Source organism: Podarcis muralis, chromosome 13 (assembly GCF_964188315.1).
Source record: "Podarcis muralis chromosome 13, rPodMur119.hap1.1, whole genome shotgun sequence".
In the NCBI taxonomy this organism is placed as follows: domain Eukaryota; kingdom Metazoa; phylum Chordata; class Lepidosauria; order Squamata; family Lacertidae; genus Podarcis; species Podarcis muralis.
Window position 1 is genome coordinate 48826564 of NC_135667.1, and position 23003 is coordinate 48849566.

General features: G+C 43.3%; 2 protein-coding genes across 5 annotated transcripts in view; one reads left to right on the forward strand and one right to left on the reverse strand.

The window, feature by feature from the left end:
* The window catches only part of INTS10 (integrator complex subunit 10), a 28057-nt gene extending 27048 nt beyond the window's left edge, over nt 1-1009 (forward strand). For all 4 annotated transcript variants that reach the window (XM_028701721.2, XM_028701723.2, XM_028701722.2 and 1 more), the window contains one exon: nt 629-1009. In XM_028701721.2, coding sequence (XP_028557554.2) covers nt 629-785 — 157 coding nt within the window. In that variant the 3' untranslated portion in view covers nt 786-1009. The remainder of the gene's footprint in view (nt 1-628) is intronic.
* Nucleotides 571-23003, reverse strand: part of HGSNAT (heparan-alpha-glucosaminide N-acetyltransferase) — a 29801-nt gene continuing 7368 nt past the window's right edge. The window contains exons 4-18 of the mRNA XM_028701726.2: nt 22186-22307; nt 20771-20840; nt 18742-18811; nt 17620-17729; nt 15930-16006; nt 14283-14313; nt 12250-12410; nt 11172-11287; nt 10222-10343; nt 8808-8934; nt 6821-6907; nt 5517-5594; nt 4046-4116; nt 3849-3961; nt 571-2335 (exon numbers count right to left, since the gene is read on the reverse strand). Of these exons, the coding sequence (XP_028557559.2) occupies nt 2154-2335; nt 3849-3961; nt 4046-4116; nt 5517-5594; nt 6821-6907; nt 8808-8934; nt 10222-10343; nt 11172-11287; nt 12250-12410; nt 14283-14313; nt 15930-16006; nt 17620-17729; nt 18742-18811; nt 20771-20840; nt 22186-22307 (1537 nt within the window). The 3' untranslated portion in view covers nt 571-2153. The remainder of the gene's footprint in view (nt 2336-3848; nt 3962-4045; nt 4117-5516; nt 5595-6820; nt 6908-8807; nt 8935-10221; nt 10344-11171; nt 11288-12249; nt 12411-14282; nt 14314-15929; nt 16007-17619; nt 17730-18741; nt 18812-20770; nt 20841-22185; nt 22308-23003) is intronic.

Genomic DNA, 23003 nt, shown 5'->3' on the forward strand with positions numbered 1-23003 from the left:
GTGGGTCAGTTGCAGCAGCAGGGGGAGCAAATTCTATTATCCTCATATGCTGGTGGGGCAGTTTTGCAGCTCTCGGGGCTGCAGTAGTATTTGTTAAAGAAGCTTAGTGTTATGACCAATAATAATGGGACTGTTGATTTCTCTGGCCTTACTGGGCTTCAGGACCCAATGAATTTCTCAGAGAGAGTTAGTCTTCAGGCAGGGATCAGATTAGTTGCTAACATCTCCAACTTTCTGTGGTCGCATGATGCTCATTTCGTAATCTGTTTTTACCTTGCCTCGGGCGAACAACTTACACTAGAAAAGCAGCTTGTGTTGGTTCTTTCACTATTTGACACACCAACATGAAAATACCATTCGTAGCAGTTGTTCTTTTATACATGAAAAATCCTTGACTCTCACTTGTTAGGGTGTTGCCCAGAGGTTTAAAAATCAGGCGGAGATTTGTAGTATAATTTTGTGATAAAAGTATGGCATTCCTGGAGAACAGGACTTTTTTTTCTTAATGTTCTTAGAAAGGCTAAGCTGGGAAGCTAGGTTCCACAAAAACCCACACAGAATGCAAAAATATTTAAATGGAGATGGTAGCTCCATGCCGTTTTAATTATTTTGTGTATTATAATTGCAGGCATCACACAGTTACCAGGGGAATAACCAAAGGCGTAAAGGAGGATTTCCGCCTGGCAATGGAGCGCCAAGTGTCGCGCTGTGGGGAAAATCTGATGACCGTGTTGCACAGATTCTGCATCAATGAGAAGATCTTGCTCCTTCAGACGCTGACCTGAGTACCATGAACTTTCTACTGGAACATCTTGCTAAGGACAGGCAAGCAGAGTAGAGAGCCATGTGGTTGCCTTGATGCCGGACTGGAATTCCCCTGAAATCCATAGCTCAGCTTGCTGAAGGAGTGCTAAAGTCTCAATGGGTGGTTCATACCACCAAAACTTCAAGCACCATTCAGTAAAACCTTTGAGCTGTGTACTGTAAATAAAAAGGTTTTTTAAAAATGCATTTGAAAGTTAAGTTTTTGATAAAAAGTGCTGGGCTTCAGCCTTAAACCCCCAGACTCTCAGGGTCCCTTCCAACTCTACAGTTCTATGATCCTATACAGTGGTACCTCGCAAGACGAATGCCTCGCAAGACAGAAAACTCACTAGACGAAAGGGTTTTTTGTTTTTTGAGCTGCTTCGCAAGACGATTTTCCCTATGGGCTTGCTTCACAAGACGTAAACGTCTTGCAAGTTTGTTTCCTTTTTCTTAACACCGTTAATACAGTTGCGACTTGACTTCGAGGAGCAACTCATAGAACGCGGTGTGGTAGCCTTTTTTGAGGTTTTTAAAGACTCTGGTGATTTTTGAAGCTTTTCCGAAACTTTCCCGATACTGTGCTTCGCAAGACGAAAAAAATCGCAAGACGAAAAAACTCGTGGAATGAATTAATTTCGTCTTGCGAGGCACCACTGTAATCCCCATTTGTGCATCTTGGAAGAGGGAAGAATGAATGGCCATTAGCTCAAGGTGTCATGCAGCAAAGAATCTATAACTCTGGGTGGAATTACGATCATTTTTTTTCTGAGGCGATCAGGATGAAGGAGGCTAGCAAGTTGAAGAGGCACGGCTGAGACTAGAGCTCTTAGCTCATTGGTTTGGCCTGGGATGGAGCCATGCTGGAGCTTCAAGAGCTTATTAATGACTCTCTCTCATTCCACTCTTGTCATTTTGAGTAATGTCCCACAAACAGCAACAGCATGCAGATGAAAACGTTCCTGGTTGACTTCTGCCAGTCTCAGGCACAGTTGTTTGGCATGGTAACAGTCTCTTAAAAAATATTTTTTTATTTTCTTCTGCGTCTTCTTGTGAACCACGCATGTAACAGAGCAACTATCAGCTTGTGAAAGTCCTTTCAAATTGCTCAGCTTTTAAAAGCTGTTCAGTGTGTCGAGTTAGAAATGGAATGATACACTAAATTTGTAGAAGCCTTGATTTAGCTAAATGGCAAGTCGGTCAGCAAATTTTAAATATGAAAGTCTCTTCGAGATGACCTGGAATGTAAACAAAACACACGATCCCTTTCTTTTTAAAAAAGTAACATCAATATGGTGGGAGTAATTAATCCAGTATTCTTCTGCCACAAGTTCCTTTGGCTTCGTCAGTTAGATTTTCCAGAATATTCTCTTCCTGTAGAGTATATATGCTATGATAACCCATAAAGATGTAGCAGTTAGGTTCTGAGCCAAGTGTTCGCTGTGGGATTGTGTATCCTGCATCTTCCACTTAAAAGGAAAGTAGTTTTCAAATACTTCATGCCCAACGTAGACGAGAATGGAGTTCATACCTGTGAAAGAGACCAAGAATGCCATCAGAAAAAATTGCATGTTACAGCCATACTGCATGACAGGACTTGGTAAGCTACAGAGCACAACTGCTGGCATTTTGGACCTGAGATAAAAGTGATGTAGGCTGTTGCTGCCAAACTCAAGAGTGGAGTTGAGCAAAAGAGCATGCTTTAGGGGCATGTCTGTGTAGTCTTCTGCTCTTGACACCATGTTTTAGTGACAAACAAGGCTGAAAAAATGTTTTATCAGTGTGTAGCATAGAAGAACTCTGGGCTGCTGCCTGAACCTGCAGTCTGTGCTCTGTGTTTCCCCTCATTTCTCTTTACTACACTGCCACCACTGAGTCTCATGGCCCAACTGGATGAAACGTTTTCCATTTGGCATCCAAACACCTGCCTGTCTCTCCCCAATATCCTGACGTTCTTATCTCGCAAATGGGAGGAGGAGACTCCCAAAAGGATTGCCATTAGGGTTTCACGAGACTCACATTTTTATCCTTTCCCTAATTTTTCTGGGTTTGTCAATTTATTCAGGGTCAAACTAGACAGTTGTGTGAACCATCTCCCACCATTTTTAAAAAACCAAGCAAACTAAAAAACAGAATCGGAAACTTGTGACGGGGAGTAGAAGAGTACAGTGGTGCCTCACAAGACGAAATTAATCCATTCCGCGAGTCTCTTCGTCTTGCGGTTTTTTCGTCTTGCGAAGCACGGCTCTTAGCGGCTTTAAGAAAAAGGAAACAAACCCGCAAAAACTCGCAAGACGTTTCGTCTTGCGAAGCAAGCCCATAGGGAAATTCGTCTTGCGAAGCACCTCAAAAAAACAAAAAACCCTTTCGTCTAGCGGGTTTTTCGTCTTGCGAGGCATTCGTCTTGCGGGGCACCACTGTAGCAGGCTTCTGCTCAAAATCGCACATACTTCATCTGCTTTCTCATCCTACAGGAGGATGAATATGGCTCTGTTTCCCCCCTTGCTTAGAGAAGCTGACTAGAGAAGATGATTTTGAGTGAATGATTAGAACAGAGAGGCTTAAGCAGACTTTCCTACTGATGTGTATCATTTAGATTGGCCTTCATCCCAGGGACTTACTCTGTGCTTGTTGGTCTTGCCACAAGAACTTCTGCTTCCACCACATGTCTGAACAGGGATGCTTTGCTGATTTCAGGGAGATGAGGCAGTTGCTTAGCAACCGCTAGGCCTACTCCCTGCTAGAGGCAGTGGTGAGTGTGTTCAGTGACTGATGGGTGCAACCAGCAAACCACTACATATTGAAAGGGGGGGGCAACCGTGGCAAATGTCCAATCTGAAATACTAAATCTGGGTAGGAAACTGATTTCACAGACTCCCAAAATTAATTCAGAATTGTTTAGAAACCAAGCAAGGATTTTTGATGGAATAAATTGGAAACCTCACTGTTTTAAAAAGAAACCCAGCAGGGTTTTCATGCTTTCCCCTTCCATTTCTGTATTTACTTAGTTCAAATAAGAACAATTTCCTTTAAAGCACCCTTACCTGGATAGAAAAAGGGAGCACCTGACCACACCTTCTTCACATCTACAAGATAGTACACTAACAGCAGAAGCACAAAGGCAAAACAGCTCAGTGTTGTCACGTATGAAATGGACCTGCAGGAATTTCAAAACAGCCATTCAGGAAATGTCTAGCAAATGCTACCATACAGCATTGAAGCAACTTTTTATTCTACTCACCATAAATTCTTGTTGACAGGAATAAAGCCTTGGTCTTTTGTGCCTTTGGTCAATACAGCAGAAATAACACCCTGAAAAACAGGTAATTTTCTGTTTATTAACTGTAAAAAAAGAATCCTGACACTAAAAGCAGCCAAAGCAGTCTAACGGAGAAGGATGAAAGAAAGCGTATCATCCCAGATCAGAACCATTCTGTACTGAAATTGCTACCCTTCGTTTTAATAAACTTCCAAAGTGACTTAAAACAAATGAACGAAGCACAGTATTCCAGGTGTAGTTGCACCATAAATCTGTACAAAGGAATTCAGATATTGACATATTTATTCTTCAATCCCTTTCCTGATGCTCCCTAGCATATATTTCTTTTTTCACAGGTATGACATGCTGGGTTAGTATTTTCACAGAGATATCCACATAGTCAGCCGGACCCTCCAGCTAAGACTCCATCAGTGTATATGTGAATTTAGGATTTTTTGCTCCAATTGTGCATCATTCTACACTTACTTACATTGAACCATACAGTCATACCTCATGTTGCGTCCGCTTCAGGTTATTTGTTTTCGTGTTGCGTCCTGCAGCAACCCGGAAGTACAGTGGTACCTCGGGTTAAGTACTTAATTCGTTTCGGAGGTCCATTCTTAACCTGAAACTGTTCTTAACCTGAAGCGCCACTTTAGCTAATGGGGCCTCCCACTGTCACTGCAGCATGATTTCTGTTCTCATCCTGAAGCAAAGTTCTTAACCCGAGGTACTATTTCTGGGTTAGCTGAGTCTAACCTGAAGCGTATGTAACCCGAGGTACCACTGTACCGGAATGGGTTACTGCTGGGTTTTGCCGCTTGCACATGCGCAGAAGCGCTAAATCGCGCCACGCGCAGCTTGCGTCAGTTCCGTGTTACAGACGGGCCTCCGGAACAGATCCCGTCCGTAACACGAGGTTCCACTGTATTTGTCACTTTGTCACACATTCAGTTTAGAGAGACTGGAATTATTCACAATTTATTGTTTTCTCTACCATGAGTAAATTCGTGCTGTCAGCAAACTTGGTCACCCGAACTGCTTACCTCTAACTCGAGGTCATTTGTGAGCATGTTAAAGAGCATGAGTCTCAAAACAAATCCTAGTGGAACCCCTTTTCTTACTCCCCTCCACTGGGGGAAACATCCATATATTCGTGCTCTTTACTACTACTGATATATAGACCATTGTCCAACACAGGTTTAGGTGCCTTTGGGCCTTAACTCTGTACTGAATTATAGGTGTTGATTTTTTATTAGGCAGCAATAAAAAATGAGGTTTGATGGGTTTTGAAACAGGTATTTACAGAAAAAGATATTCAACAGAGGATTATTCTGAACTAAATTCTTCAGAAGAAAAAAAAGCTTTAAAAGGATTGGGAAGGAAACACTTTGAATTCAATTAATTCGGTATTTGTGACTTGAATTGTATTAATACAGCATTTGAGACTTACCATGACTATACTCCACACACAGAAACGGAGCATTATTTGTCTGTGCTGGTCTTTGTAGAACATGAGAATTTTTCCTGCCTTAGAAGTAAAAAAATAAATAAAAAATGTTGGAAACATGAACATTGAAGAGAAGAAGAAGAGTTTGGATTTGATATCCCGCTTTATCACTACCCTAAGGAGTCTCAAAGCGGCTAACATTCTCCTTTCCCTTCCTCCCCCACAACAAACACTCTGTGAGGTGAGTGGGGCTGAGAGACTTCAAAGAAGTGTGACTGGCCCAAGGTCACCCAGCAGCTGCAGGTGGAGGAGCAGAGACGCGAACCCGGTTCCCCAGATTACGAGACTACCGCTCTTAACCACTACACCACACTGGCTCTCTCACATTGGCCTTGCCTAGAATGGGTTTAATAGGGAAAGGGACTAACTAACTGAAATTGAGGGGTGGGGGGGAGGATGGTGACAAGAGCATCACAGCCAAAATCTAAAGTAGAATTCAGTAATTCTGCAGATTTTCCAAGATATTGATGCAAACATTCTCCCCACGTCTTACATAATAATGCTGCTTCAAAATATCTATGCAAAATCTCTGTCAGGGAACTGCCATCAGTGCCGGAGGGAGAGAGCAAGCTCCAGAGGGATCCCAGAGAGCGTCCCGGGATTGGGAGAGGCAGCCCATCTTCTGGGGAAGGGAATCAGCTTAGCTCCAGTGGAGAAGGGGGGCAGATGGGGGAATCTGAGAGGGAGTCACATGACTCCTTGCCGGGGACCAGCGGGGAGAGGAAGGGTCCTCCGCTGCCTATGCCCTCCTTGCTCAGAAGGCTTCCGCGCAGGGAGAGTAGGAGGAGACTGGGCGTCAAAGAGCTTCTTTGCTGGAAGAAGTTTAAGAAACGCCCACTGATGGATTCTGCCAGCGATTGAGACAGCCACGGGTGAGTGGCTGTCCGGACAGAAAAGGTTCACTCAGGCAACCCAGCCAGATGTTTGCACTGGCTTACGCACGAGCAACCCCTAGAACCATTACAATCTCTAACCCCCCTTCTTGTTTGTTTGTCCTCTTTGAGATGGATTCTTTCTGTTTCTATCCTGGGACAATCGTCCATGGTACTGAACACTGCGTCATATCTGCAATGCCAAGATTATATTATGGAGAGATGTTCTGAGATAGCCATTCATACGCCCTACAAGTTTATAGGTTTTCGGCTGTTATGCTCTGTAGAGAAGGAACTTCATCACTACAACACCTGCGTTTTACAGTAATATGCCATACAGCTTTCCTGCCTAAATGGGACAATAAGGTATCCTACCTGAAGTCCGAAAAATGCCATGACAACAGAATTGATGGTTCCCAAAATTCCTTCAGGGTCAAAGGCTACTGTCGTCAGGTAAAGAACCTATAAATGAAGAAGTGCACACTATGAAAGGCTGGCAGACTTTCTGCGAGGTGTTTTATAACATGGTCCCAACTCTCTAGACAAGGTGGTGGTATCCCTGCTTCAAAGTGTATACCTGGGGTCTACTGGATCCTTCCTTGCCATCTGAACTAAGCAGTGATAGATCAGAGAAATTTGAATTATTTTTAGTTTTTATTAAGGTACAACTCGAACAAACATAAAATAAAAAGCAACACATACAAAGTTATTGGTTAATATAATTTAGTTTTGCTTGGTAAGTAAAAAGTGTGTAAAATTGCATAGAAATCATTAAAAATGATTGCCAAGTACTTGCAGTTATATTATAATTATAATTATTATTTTATGCATTACCTGACATTTTCAGAAGGAAAAATTAAAATTCTTTGCTTTTCCCAAAACAGTTTATGTGCTGCTTCATCAAATGTAAATTTACCAAGCTAGATGTTGTTCAGTCACAAAAATTATAGCACATTTGAATTCCTCACATCCAAAAACGCTTTTTTAAGATGCCTCACTGAAGAAATTTGCAAAAATTAAGTTTGACCCCCTAAAATGACATGCCCTATTCATCCAGTTCCTTGCCTTGCTTGTTCCAGACAAGCTAAGCAAATTTGGTTTCCAAACACAGTATAAAGGCTCCCTGCATTTGGTTCCGCATTTCTTAATTTAGATGTTTTTCAGACTGGCATGCCAAATATCCTGATCTAAGCACATTTCCTGCTGAAATCTGTAACTTAAGCATATTTCCTGCTGAAGATTCAGTTGTTTTTCTCTTCTTGTCTGCGTATGTTGAGAGTTCATAACTGCTCTTAGCTATGTTAGTCCGTTAATTCTATGTCCCCATATTTTGTGTCTCTAGATTTTCCTTAAAATTAATCAGAATATGATTTATCAGCTATGTGTATGTATGTGGAAATGTGCATGTTATTCTAGTCTTACAAGTCTGCTTAAGCTAGAGTCTCCTTTTTTGTCTTACCTTTCCCACATACTATTCTGGTATTTATTCTCCTCAGTTCCAATTTGGGTTTAGCACTGGAATCACTGTTCCAATGTTCAGAAATGTTGTCTGCTTGCATGTTACCTCTGTCCCCAAATCCCTCTGTGAGATTAGGGGAAAGTCTGGGGCCCGTGCGCTTACTCTCTGCACTCTGAAAGTAACACTTGCACTGAGAACCCACCCCCACCCCTTACTGATCTCATTCACAGAAATTCAGAGATGGAATAGCAACTGAAGAAACCCAAAGGTGGTTCACTCGAGTTACTGATATGGTTGCAATATTTCTGTAGTGATAGCAGCAACCCATTAAACAGTATTTCCTTGGCTATGAAGCCTCACTTGTGTATCCTTGGCTATCAAGCGTCACTGCAGTAAATAATTTGGCCGCATAAACGACCTTAGTGAGATTTGCTCCTTGCCTAACTTTTCGGCATGAGTGAAATTTGACTAATCCTGGAGTGTGCGGCTATAAAGCTACTACAATTAAAGTACAGGGTGCTGATTTCGTTTGAGCAACCATTTATAGAACATGATTCCAAATCTGAATGGAGCTGAGAGTGAACCTTATCTCCTCAGCTGATGTCAGATGTGTGTTTTCATGCCGTGTCTTCTGCCACTAAAAATAATTCCTGTAAATTATAAACCCAGCACCTGTTCTAAGTAAAGGTAAAGGGACCCGTGACCTCTCTTTTAAGTAAAGCAGCGCCAAAGAGCTGGTAGTTGCATTAAAGAGCTGAAGAACTGAAAAAATACACACCACATTTTGCCATGCAACTTTGTTCTTAAGAATAACCAGATGATAAAAAAAAATTAAGCAGGCCACTGATAATCTATTCATTTTGGAGATGGCCGATGGGTGCACGAGAAGCTTCAACCACTTACGTTAGAAGATGGATGTTGGTAGATGTGTTTTTCTCCTAGAAGCAATTGATCAATATAAGCAGCTGCTCCTCCAGTACAGTTGGGGTACATTCCAAAATCTCCAATGCCTCCAGGGCCAAGGTAACCTCTAGAAGGGGGAAAAGGAAGTGAGCCACATGGTCGGAAGTGGCCTGAGATGAGTTATTGGAAAAGAGACAATTCTCTCCTTTTGTTCAGCACTCTGGGGAAATCTAGTGTGGCTGGAAATCAGCACCCTGAGTTGTCAGGTTATCAGAGTGGCAAGGCATTTGCTGGGACCCCACCACCTGGAAAACAGCCCACCACCCACCTTGGCTGCTATTCTCACTTTGCATGGAGAACCCAAGAATGTCACAGGCAGCATGACAATCTGCTAGTCGCTGGCTCCAGGATTTGTGGGTCCTTGGGAAAGGCACTGAGGGCACAAATCCTGGAGCCAGCAACCCCTAGTTGATGGGAAGTTTTGCTTCTGCACATGACTCTGGCAAACATCTAAGCTGAAGCATTCCTTCCTCACCCATCCTAGAATGTTCAGTTCACATTGAGTTCATGAAACATCGTACCCTGACCTGTTCTTAATGCATGGTTGACCACATCTACGGAATACAATAGTTATGCTCTGTTGAGTTTTGCTATATCAATCACTAGTAATAGTTTATATGCTCCTTTGAGTTTTGCTATATCAATCACTAGTTATAGTTTAATAAGGAGGTTTTTATGCCTGTCCAATTCTGTGTTCCCTTTCCCAACCTTTAATCTATTGATGATTAATGTCTATATGCAACCCTTGCATTGTATTTGTGTTAACCAATCAGCAACAAGCACATATGTGGTAATGCTGTAATATTCAATAAAAGGGACTCCCCGAGACATGCTCGGGAGATGCCTCCCATATGACACTTGCCATTCGCCTGTCGTTTATTTCAACCCAACACCTAGTGTTGATTATCCACCAAACTTCAGCATTTCTGCACAGAGGTCCTGACAGAAGAGCAGCGACCATAAAGTGACTGCCACAGGTAGTAGATAAAGATTGGCAGAATTGTAGGAGACAGAATTGAGCTGTGGGCACTATTCACCCCACCCCATACCAGGAAATTCCCCTACATAAGCCCTGCTAAAATCAGCAGAGGCTGCCCAAGGACGTAGTAGTGCTACTGCACAACTTCTATTAATTTCAAACAGGCTTGCAGGTGAAAATGTCATAGCAAGTTCTGCCTCCAAGTCAATTGGGGGCAGGGTGGGGGGGAAGGAAGGTGTCATCGGGATTTCCAAATGTCAGACACCAAACTGTGGGTGTCCTGGTGTCCTAATGAAACCAGTTCTCTAGATATATGGAAAAGACCATGCTAAGAAAAGCAAACAAAGTGAAAAAAAGATCTAAGCTTTGACTGACGTTGGACACCCAGGTACGTTTAACAGGAAGGTGAGGCACAGCCAAACTGCTTCAAGCGCCATCATGAAAAGCCACTGGGGCCAATATGGAAGAATATCTTGGAGAGCAGAGTATGGAGCTTCCTGTTGAAACAGAGAAGAAAAAGTAAATTTTGACTGAGTAACCCCATAGATGACATGCTTTCAAGAACAAGCACCACAACAAATCACAACTGCTCGGCTATCTAAAAGCATCCTGGCTTGTTTTTTCCTATGCCTTTGTTAAGTGACCCCTCCCCCAAACATTTTCTACAGGTTCTAATTTCATCATATGATATTTTTCTTTATTCTATTTTAGGTATTGGATCTAGGCTTTAAACAGGTGGATTACCACCTCATAATGTCAACAAGACTGCAAGAAGATCAAACCTATCTATTCTTAACGAAATCAGCCCTGAGTGCTCACTGGAAGGACAGATCCTGAAGCTGAGGCTCCAATACTTTGGCCACCTCATGAGAAGAAAAGACTCCCTGGAAAAGACCCTGTGTTGGGAGAGATGGAGGGCACAAGGAGAAGGGGACGACAGAGGACAAGATGGTTGGACAGTGTTCTCGAAGCTACCAGCATGAGTCTGACCAAACTGCGGGAGGCAGTGGAAGACAGGAGTGCCTGGCGTGCTCTGGTCCAGGGGGTCACGAAGAGGCGGACACGACTAAACAACAACAACATCATCTTGCTGCTTCTTATTTTATGTTCCTATGAACCTTATCTTCTATTTATTGTCCAGTGCTTCATGTAACTTTTTAACAGCACTCATTAAGAAGAATGTATACACAGCAAGGGTTCTACATCTGGAGCCATTTCAGCTTTCCTCCGTTAGACTATGACTGCGCTGCTGCAGGCAATGGTGACCAAAGCAGCCTTCTGTTCACTCCCTATGTTCAGATCCAGCTGTTCGGCCATTCACTTACCAGAGCACTGTTCTCAGGCACAGGTGTGGCAAAGAGGAGCTCAAGTACAGCAACCACAAGGTATGTGCAGCCTAGTCTCTGAAGCACACCTGGAATTCGGAGGTTGTCCCAGGACACTGCAGAAGGCATAAAAAGCAATGTAAAAGTAAGTCCTGCATTATTAGAGAGCTAACCGATTCAAATCTGGGTCTGATGCGAAGACAATACATGCTGTTGCAGATGGTAGTTTCATATTGAGATGTTTCAGCTGCTTATTTTAATCGGTGCTTTAACTACTGTTCTCAGAATATTTATTGCAGAAGTAACTGGGGACTGAGTCTAATCCTATGATAACCTCTGGACAACCCAGTTCTGTACTGCCTTATGCTACTAAGCTGCACAGTCTGGGTTTCTCTCAGCCAAGGGGCACTCTGGAAAAATACATTCCTTCTTAGGGGCTTCTCTGCCATTTAGCCTATCTGCTTAAATAACATGCAGTTGTGAGGACTGCTATATGTTAAGCTGGGTTTTTCAGTACAGTGGTACCTCAGGTTACATACTCCGCTAACCCAGAAATAGTGCTTCAGGTTAAAAACTTTGCTTCAGGATGAGAACAGAAATCGTGCTCTAGCAGCACGGCGGCAGCAGGAGGCCCCATTAGCTAAAGTGGTGCTTCAGGTTAAGAACAGTTTCAGGTTAAGAATGGACCTCCGGAACGAATTAAGTACTTAACCCGAGGTGCCACTGTACTGTATTCTACTATTATAAAGTCTGAAATTCTATTCACTAAATAAAAACTGAGACAAAGGGCCTCACTCTCTTGTTTCTGCGGTCCTTTAGGTCTGAGGGCCCCTGGTCTTCAGCGCGACCTTTCAGGAAGTCAGACTAGAAAATTATCCTTTGCACTGTGGGGTCTTGAGAAGGCTTCATTTCTTCTGGGACCATTTTATCCCATCTAATATATGGGTAGTGTCACAACTCTAATGGGATTTGCCACAGAGATTAAGGCGGAAGCAAGCAACACAAGGGGAAGCTCTGTAAAAGTGAAGCGGCACATTTTGTAGTCAGCATGAAAATAAGCAAGTCTCTCAACACTTACATGGCCCAGCGCAGTAATTTGGGTTCACAACTATCACCCCTATTAAAAACAAGAGGATGCTTCTCCACAGGACTTTCCCCAGCAGCTGCCATTTGGAACGACCTCTTCTCAACATGGAACTCAGCGACAGGGAAATGGAGGTGCCCATGATGAACACAAACCTAGAGAGGCAAGAGGAAAAATCAAGCCTGCTCAAGGCAGATCTAACAAGCATGTCATCCAAAGAGCAGGGGATTTGGGGAGCCCTTCACTAACAGATGTGGAGAAGGTGATGGTGGGAGAGGAATCCACAAATACTGAAAAGGTATCCACCCTCATTCGCTCTACGCGGGGCTGCCCTTGAAGCTGTGCCAGAAACTCCAGCGGGTGCAGAATGCTGCAGCGAGGCTCCTCACGGGGTCTCTGCCATGGGAGCATATTCACCCGGTGCTTTTCCAGCTGCACTGGCTCCCGGTGGAGTACAGGGTGAGATTTAAGGTGCTGGTTTTGACCTTTAAAGCGCTTCACGGCCTAGGACCCTCGTACCTATGGGACGGCCTCTCCCGGTATGCCCCACGGAGAGCCTCAAGGTTCATAAATAGCAACACCCTAGTGGTCCTGGGCCCTAAGGAAGTCAGATTAGTCTCAACCAGAGCCAGGGCCTTTTCAACTGTGGCTCCGGCCTGGTGGAACACTCTGTCTCATGAGACCAGGGCCCTGCGGGATCTGATTTCTTTCCGCAGGGCCTGTAAGACAGAGTTGTTCCGCCTGGCCTTTGGCTTGGAGCCAATTTGATTCCCTCCCCCTCTTTCTTTTTTCTTTTCCTTTCTCCTCCTGCGATGAGGCTACATTTAATATTTTAATGCTTCAATATTTTAATGTTGTATTTTAATGTTGTTTTTAAGCTGTACTCATTCAACTTAATTTTATTATTGCTTGTTAGCCGCCCTGAGCCTGGCCTTGGCTGGGGAGGGCGGGGTATAAATAAAAATTATTATTATTATTATTACTGACATGGGCCTGGGCTTCTGTACTCGTATTTCCCCCAAGAGCCCTTCATACGTCATAGACCAGCTATCTCTAGCCACTGTTGGATTACAACACCCATCACCCCTGAGCATAGGCCATGCTGGATGGGGGTGGTGATGAGAGTTGTAGTCCAGGAACTTCTGAGGACCTACGGTTGAGGAAGACGGTCATAGAGGACACTGGGAAGTTCAGTGTCTTATTTTGTGGGGTGGGGGGGTATGACTGAGGAAGTCAGAAGCACTAAAGGTGTTTTAAAACGGGACTTTGAATGTTTTTCTCTCATATAAGGTGAGCCCACTTTCACCTACTCATGTGTTGCCTATTGGCATACATATTAAACAGCAAACTGAATTCTGTTGGATATATGGCAGCTCCCACTTTTCAGGCGGGCTGTCTGTCTTCTGTACTCCAGTTCTCAATTTGTTTTTTGTATTTTAAAAAGCCCAAACCAAATCAGTTTTTATTAATGTTGAGAAACTGGTAAAGGAGTTCGGTGTTCATAAATAATGTCACGGTTCTGCCAATTGGTGCTGTGCACAGTTGCCTTCTGTAAAAAGGCAAAATTAGCCTCCCCAAATTTTATGAACAAAACAGAGCTACATCGCTCCAAGCATACACCCTCAAACATGAGAACTCAGTCTCTTCATGGTAACTGTTTCCAAGGGATTTATAGACAAGCACAACATGTAAAGTGAAAATCAGTATATAGGTATATGGCAGGAATCTGTCTTTTCAGGATTTCAAAACTGATTTGTAAACATCAGCTAATTCATTTTTGGACACCCTGTTTCAGGAAGATTTAAGATTTCATGCTGCTATTTGTGCTTTTTTTACTTTAAAATTACAAGCGTGAGAAAAACTACAGTAATTCTAAAAAACAATTGCGATGATTGAACCTGTTGAGAATCCAGGACAAAACAAGTTTGATCCAACTGACATACAGTAAAAGAAAACCCCAGATGGGTCTCTGCTGAATAAACTTTCCTGACTTCTGTGAAGTCATAATAACAATCAGAATGAATTACCATGGAAAGACAAGGTCTGCTACGGTTAGTCCTATAAAGAGAAAATGAGAAATTAATTAAACTTCATAATAAAGGGTCAACTAGTAGTTAGTCTCTAGGTAGAAACCAAATGTTTATTTATTTATTTAAATCGTTTTATTTAATTATAGTCCAAATAGTATTTATTAATTTCTCGGAGCTCCCCACGGTCTGGATCTCTGAAGCATATCTCCACATCTTAGTCCTGCTTCTCCTCATCGTTTCCATATTTTGCACATCTTGATTTTAACGCTTCATAATTCTTTGTCCCTGGTCCACCAAATGTTTAGACCCAAAACATATGAATAACTTTCTTCCCTTGCTAAAATATATGCAACTGAGAGTTTAAGTAAATGTTACAAGCAAAATGCGTGTAACCAAGCTCAAACAACACTTTTCTTCTTTTTAGGAAAAGCCAATAGAGGAAGAGGGACTTTGTAGTGGAGAAGTAGTATGGGCAGGCGAGCCTTAACTCGTTCCAACCTTTTATTCTCTGCTCCAATTCTCTCTCTCTCTCTCTCTCTCTCTCTCTCTCTCTCTCTCACACACACACACACACACACACACACACACCACTGCTTTTCTTCCCGCATGGCTATGAATGTGTGCTTTCCCTCCAAGCGTAGGATAAAAACACTTCAAGAAGAGCAATTTAGAGCAAATAAGTGATAGGGACGCGCGTGGCGCTGTGGGCACAGAGCCTAGAACTTGCCAATCAGAAGGTCGGCAGTTCGAATCCCCACCATGGGGTGAGCTCCCGTTGCTCGGTCTCTGCTTCTGCCAACCTAGCAGTTCGAAAGCACATCAAAGTGCAAGTAGATAAATAGGTACCGCTCCGGTGGGAAGGTAAACGGCGTATCTGTGCACTGCTGTGGTTCACCAGAAGGGGCTTAGTCCTGCTGGCCACATGACCCGGAAGCGGTACGTCGGCTCCCTCGGCCAATAAAGCGAGATGAGCACCGCAACCCCAGAGTCGGCCACGACTGGACCTAATGGTCAGGGGTCCCTTTACCTTTACCTTAAGTGATAGATAGGTAAAGACTTAAATATCCCCTCACCCTCCCACTGTTTTTCCACTACAAAGTGCCCCCTCCTGAAGAAGCTTTTCCAGAAAAGGGGGGTTGTTGGGGTTCAGCTATGTGCATTTACATGCCATCTATAGTTAGGCCTCGGCAAGTGTGGCCTAGAGTGGGCTTTGTTACCTACACACTCAGCTTCTCTTGCAGACATTTGGTATCTGGTCCCAGAAAGCAGATTTGGCTCTCTCTGCCCATTTCTATCAATTCTGAAGGAAATCAGCCCTGAGTGCTCACTGGAAGGACAGATCGTGAAGCTGAGGCTCCAATACTTTGGCCACCTCATAAGAAGAGAAGACTCCCTGGAAAAGACCCTGATGTTGGGAAAGATCAAGAACAAGGACAAGGGGACGACAGAGGACGAGGTGGTTGGGCAGTGTTCTCGAAGCTACCAGCATGAGTTTGACCAAACTGCGGGAGGCAGTGGAAGACAGGAGTACCTGGTGTGCTCTGGTCCAGGGGGGTCACGAAGAGTCGGACACAACTAAACGACTAAACAACAACAACAACACCCATTTCTATGAATGAAGTGAAAGTCAAGAACAACATTTACCATTCCAGCTCTGATGCTTGAAGAACCAGTACTTTCCTCCACCGTAATTGACGAAGACCATAATTACAAGGGCCAACCTACAAAGGGGAAAGCAAAGGAAGATTATCTACCTCACATATTTCACCATTAAAATGGTTAACTATCGCTGTCTGAAAAGAAAATTTCTAAATTATTATATATTTATTCAGTGCTTTTTTTCTTTAAAAAAAATGTCTAGGGGTACTCTAATTTTGACTCAGGAAAATCAGCATTTTATAGTTCAAATCGGGGAAAATAAATACAGTAAATGGACAAAAGTACAAAGATTCACAAAATGTTTAGGGGTATGCGTCCCCCCCAGAAAAACCCCACAGTATTTATTTAATCCTACAAGGTATGATTCAGAAGCTTCTCTTGATGTAACCTTATCTCCTTATGAGGAGGCAAGAATCTAGTCCAACCCTCAGTAATGGAGGAATTTAGCACCCAGCGTGGGGCTCAAACCCACAACCCAGAGATTAAGAGTCTCACATGCTTCCGACTGAATTACCGTATTTTTTGCACCACAGGGCGCACCTGACCATAGGGCGCACCTAGTTTTCAGAGGGGGAAATCAAGGGAAAAAATATGTCGTCCCCCCCCAGCCTGCAGCCTGTCCGCTGCTCCCAGACCTTCTCCCTGCTTTTGCGGGAGGTAGGGGAATTCCATCTCCCACAAAAGCCCACAGGAGCCACACATCCTTTAAGGAGCGCACAGCTCCCGCGGGCTTTTCTACAAGGAGGGAGAAGGGACTGACGCGGCCAGTCAGTCCCTTGTCCCTCCTCGGGGAAAAGCCGCCAAGACCGGCGCACTCTTTAAAGGGTGCGCGGCTCCTGTGGGCTTTTCTACGAGGTGGGAGAAGGGACTGATGTGACCGGTCAGTCCCTTCTCCCTCCTGGGGAGAAGCCCGCAAGAGACACACGGAGCTTGTGTGCGGCTCTTGGGGGCTTTCCCCACCAGCCTCCCCCCTGCATTCGCTCCATAGGACGCACACACATTTTCCCTTGCTTTTTAGAAGGGAAAACGTGCGTCCTATAGAGCGGAAAATACGGTATGTACTTTGTTAAGAGAAGGCTACCTTGTTTCATTACTTCTACAGTAGTTGGTTTGCAGGTGATTATAACTGACTTTAAGTTCTGAGACTCTAAATAAATCTATCACGGTTTTTTGGTCCCAGGTCTGTTACAAATGGGAGAATGGAACAAATCTGCATACGGAAGGCAGAAAGTGACAGTTCCTACCAAATGTTCTTCTCCATCTGCCAGGAGAATGTTATAATGCAGAGTTTGTATTTTCCATTTTATTCCAGCATTTCCCTGGGCTTGCTATGTTTTGGGGACTGCCCACAGTTAAGGGATAGAGAATGAACCAAGAGATCATGCCGTCTTTCATGTGCTGGAGCTGAGAGGAACTGGGGAGGGGCGGCATGTAATCTGTGGCTGGGTTGAATCCCTTAAGAAACAGGCAGTGTTCTGTTTGTACAGTTTCCTGATCATTATCTATTGCTGGATTTTTCATGGCATCTAGCACAAATGGATTCTCCTCTCTACAGGCCCTACTGCCACAGAAAACAGCATTAACTCTGAAAGCAACTGGTTTTAATTTCCCCGAACACATTGCAGAAACGTCTTTGAAGCTTTCTGGTATGAAATCCTTCAGAGCTGAAAGTTACCCTCTAAACGTGTCCAGGGACCGAAGCCTCTGTAGGGAGGAAGCGGAAGTCCATACCCCAGCCGGCAAATCGCCACCAGCAGAATCTGCTCTGCTTGGGGATCCAAGCTCCTTGAACAGAAAGGAAACAAAGAAAAATTATAGCAATGAGGTGGATGGTCTCGAATAAAGCCCAAGCCATTTAGAACAGGTTTATAGGCATCTATTTATTTATCGTCTTTTGTGAGAGTTCCTCTTTAGCGTTACCGAATTCCAAATATGAGACAGGGGTCCAGTGCCTTTCCAAAAGTGCAGCTTCTCATCATGCTACTGCCGTGGTGATAGGAACCACACCTACAAGAGTATTTCTCTACACAACAGGGCCACTCACTCCAATGAATCTACTAATGCTATGATTATTCACATAGTGCTGGCTATTGATCAGATGTTGGGTGTTACTCTGCTTCCTGTATAAAGAAAAAAACACTTCCTTACACCAAAAAAGCCAGCCTTTCAGTGAAATACCCTCCCCTATCAAAGCTATAACAAAATTAACGTCACATTAGTGATTTGTAGCCAGCACAGTTTCAGGCTTCAATCCTATATATACATTTACCAGGCAAAAAAACCCCTTAAAAGCAATCAGTACTCTTAATGTAACACTAATGTCTCAACAAATGAAACTGATCTGTAAAAAATGTAACTTGAAAAAAGAGACATTGCACATACTTTTGTAAACCAAGAAATCTTTAATAAAAAAATACGTTAAGAAAAAGAAAGGCAATCAGTACTCTTTTTCAGCCAAGAGACCTGATTCATACACATGTACAATCATTTGATGTCTGACTTAACTGCATTGCCACCCTGAAAAAGGACTGCATTTAAGGTAACGCTGGGTGATGGCTGATCCGTGACAGTGGTTTCTAGGATGGAAGTAATAACTTTGGTGCTGCACTCATCAAGTAATCAACAGACATGTGTGAACATGCCTTAACTCAGTCAATTTACAAGGCAAAAAACTGAATTGTTATACAATATGTTTAAGTTTTCATGACCTATGTGTGTACCCCTCAAACTTCACAGCAAATTCTTGACAGTGTTTTTTTAAAAAAAATGGACAATTTGTGTTATTCCAAGAACTTACTGAATTAATTAGTCGATCAGTTTCTGTAGGGTTCATCTTCTTGTAAAGCCAGTTTCTGATTGGTTCGATGCTGTGAATTAAAAATAAAGAAAAGTCCCCTTTTATTTTTTACTAGGAACCCCTTCAGTGATTGATCTAGCTAGCTAGCCACTTAAAGCATTTGATCACCTGTCCTTTACTTTGCAATGAAAATCTGAAGGAAGTTTACAGTGACGACTAAAACAGTAAAAACACAACAAATTATGCAAGGCAGAAACAGTCTAAAAGTATCAGTGGTATTAGCAAGCTTAAGAGGAAAATAAAAGTAAAGAAATAAAAATGTAAACGTCTCATTAATAAAAAGGTTTTCACCAGACACTAAAAGGGAAAGGTCAGTGCTCTCTGGGAAAAGATGGCCCCCTCCCACCCCACCAAAAGTGTTCTTTTCCCTGCAACCCACCCTGAAAAGCAGAAGACGGGGAGATATATAGAAAAATATATGCAGATAACCTCTGTGTTTGGGCAAGTTCATGTAGGGTTAGGAAGTCATTGGGTCTTAAGCGATATAGAGGTCTAAAGGTTAAATTCAGAGCTTTGAAGTGTGCTCTGAAGTGGACTAGCAGTCAGCGAAGTTATTTAACCACTTGTGACATTTGTAATAATAATAATAATAATAATAATAATAATAATAATAATAATAATAATAATTTTTTATTATTTATAGCCCGCCCATCTGGCTGGGCTTCCTCAGCCACTCTGGGCAGCTTCCAACAAAATATTAAAATACAGTATAGCATCAAATATTAAAAGCTTCCTGTTTGACCAGTCCCAGTCCATTGTTAACTACTGTGTTCTAGACAAACCGAACCTCCTAAGCAGCCTTATGAGGCCACATATTGCGATAATCTAATCTGGAGGTTAACAGAGCACCAGCAACAGTGATCAGGTTATTTCTGTGCAAGGTGTCAAAGCTAGTGCGCCACCTCAGCTAGCAGAATGTTGACACCAGCTGGGTGTCACCAACTTACTGATGGCACCCTCACTCCAAATTTCCAAATAACCCCACTTGTACATTTCACATAGACTCCCCCAGCCCCCCCAAAAGTAAGCACTGTGGAATACCAGAGCTCAAGTGCTATGGGGTAGAGGAATTGTCTTCCAGAAGCAGTTTCTGGCAACATCTCTGTATCTAGAGAGAAACAGAGCTACTGGATTACAGTGCCTTCCATCCCTGTTCTGGAATGTCAGTCCAAAGGGATATGAGGATCAATGATGCATACTCTTTGGAGGGAGCAATGTGATCCAGCGCCGAGAGCCTTCTGGCGGTTCCCTCGCTACAAGAAGCCAAGTTACAGGGAACCAGGCAGAGGGCCTTCTTGGTAGTGGCACCCGCCCCATGGAACGCCCTCCCACCAGATGTCAAAGAGAAAAATAACTACCAAGCTTTTAGAAGACATCTGAAGGCAGCCCTGTTTAGGGAAGCTTTTAATGTTTAATAGGTTATTGTATTTTAGTGTTCTGTTGGAAACTGCCCAGAGATTATTATCATCATCATCTCTGTAACACCAGAGAGGACCCTTTAATTGTGTAGGGCAGTCATCTTGCTCTCCATCGTGGAATCCCTGGATCCCAGTTGCCCGGATCACTGGCACCCAGTACACTTTTGTAGCAATGTCCCAGCAAGTGATGCAGAGGGAGGCCTGGACACATCAAGAAAGGTCTTGCAGTAAGTGCTGGCACCAGGCAAGTAATAAAAGGAGTGGTGGGAAAGCTGTACATAGACAGTCATCAATGGCAGCACAACATTGTTCAAAGAAGGCTTGGAATAAACAGAGATATTCTGTTCTTTATTTTTCAGGGAAATTTGATTGTTCATTATATATTTTGCACTTAGGAGCCAGGTTCTCAGCTAATGCTCTTTGAGACAGACCTGAGGACTGCTCCACAAGCCACATTCCCAGACTGCATAAATGAACTGTTCTCAATTAGCCAGCAGGAGAAACATTCAAAAGGAAGTAACAGGAATATCTTATTAAGACATTTTACTTACTTCACACAAACCTGTCCCAATGCCAGAATGGAGAAGAATCCCATGTAGATTAGGAACGCAAAAAAAATTGCTATACGAAGGAAAAGAGGAAGTTTTAATTACTCCAAATTGCAAAGTAGAATCCTGGGCCAGAATTCCACATATCTGCAGAAAACTAAAAACACCCCCAGCCCAGTTTTTATTGGAACATTTGCTAACATCTCAAGACAGTAAACAAAACGTAATAAAAACACAGAGGAGGAAAAGTGTGATAAGCTCAAGCATAGAAGCATCTCCAGCTAGATTCTTTTTCACACTGTCTAGCTTTCTGTGATGATCCAATATTACAGCTACAACTCTTTCAGGATGTTTTCTGCAATAAGCAGCTCACAGGAACACAAACAGGGACTGGAATATCTGCTCAGGAAAGCAACAATTGGACAAACGATCCTGGTTAGAGATTGCAGGGGAGAGTGGCTTGTTAGTCAGGCTGTAATGAATTAACTGAATTGAAAAAATATGCGTACAAACAGGGGCACTGATAGTGGATGAGCCCTAGTTTTTTAATGCAGGGTCCTGGATTGCCCACTTAATGATTTTTCCGCCTCTTGTAGCAATTTTAATGTGATGTGCTAGATGCTGTGTGGTTTTTAATTGTGTTTTTGCAGACATGCCATGGACTACCTGAATGAAGCTACTGTCTGTGGATCAATGTTCTGGAACCCCTGATCTACATTGACTGGCAGGGGCTCTCCAGTGTTTCAGACAGCAGACGTTCGCTGCCCTACCTGGAGATGCCAGGAATTGAACCTTAAATCTTCTGCATTTAAACTAGAGGCTCTACCACAGCGCTACGGCCCTTTCCTTAACCTTAATTTGCCCAGAGGCATCCATATATACAGTCATACCTCATATTGCATCCGCTTCAGGTTACGTGTTTTCATGTTGCATCCCGCGGCAACCCTGAAGTACTGGAATGGGTTACTTCTGGGTTTTGCCGTTCGCACATGCTTGCTAAATCGCGCTTTGCGCATGTGCAGAAGTGCTAAATCGCACCATGCCCGTGCGCAGACGTGGCGCTTCAGCTTGCATCAGTTCCGTGTTATGGACGGGCCTCCGGAACGGATCCCGTCCATAACACGAGGTTCTACTGTATAAATTAGAATGTACAATTTTTATTTTTTAGTATGTTTTGATAAAGGTAAGGTAAAGGTACCCCTGCCCGTACGGGCCAGTCTTGACAGACTCTAGGGTTGTGCGCCCATCTCACTCAAGAGGCCGGGGGCCAGCACTGTCCGGAGACACTTCCGGGTCACGTGGCCAGCGTGACAAAGCTGCATCTGGCGAGCCAGAGCCGCACACGGAAACGCCAGTATGTTTTGATACCTGGGATTAAATAAAAAAATAAAAATAAATAAACATATAAAGCAACTTACGGAGGTAGCTGTTGGAAGGACTTTGATTGACAGTTATATCGCATGAAATCTTCGGGATGCTGCCCTGGAGACTCCCAACCACTAGGGAATAGTTTCCAAATTCTCCAAAATGATAATGTAACCTGCAAACAGCAAAGGGAAAATATCCGGGAAGTTACTTTTAAATTAGAACCACCTCTGAAACCACACTGACACAATGCAGTATGTATGATACCTTCGAAGAGCCAGAGTTAAATAATTACATGTTAGCATGGCCTAAATAATTACATGTTAGCATGTCTTCCAGTGGAAGACAGGAGTGCCTGGCGTGCTCTGGTCCATGGGGTCATGAAGAGTTGGACACGACTAAACGACTAAACAACAACAACAATGGCCTAAAAGCTGACCCACTGTTTTCTGGTGTGCTAACACTCTGCTATAGGTAGCTGTGTGATGACTTGATGCACGCACACCCCCACACCCTGATGCCAGCTGATCCAATGATCACAAGTTGTGTAGAAACAATGCTTTAAATATGCCTGCGGTGCTCACCACCCCATGGCCTGCAGAACAGACAAAACAAACGGTTTAGAACCTGTGCCCATTTAGCTGACAGCAGGGTAGAGTCTTAGAGGATCTGCTAAAACTTCTGGGTTTAGTTCTTTTTTCTGCTTACCTCTCTTCACTTTCCTGATATTATGCAACTCTTCTCCTCTACAGCCTCTTCTATCTATGCTCCCATCTAAGTTCTTCAGCACTAGACTGATTTCCTACTTCTTTTTCTCTCATTATGAATTCAGATTGTCTTTGCTAGTCCTGCTGCTACTGAAGAAATGAAC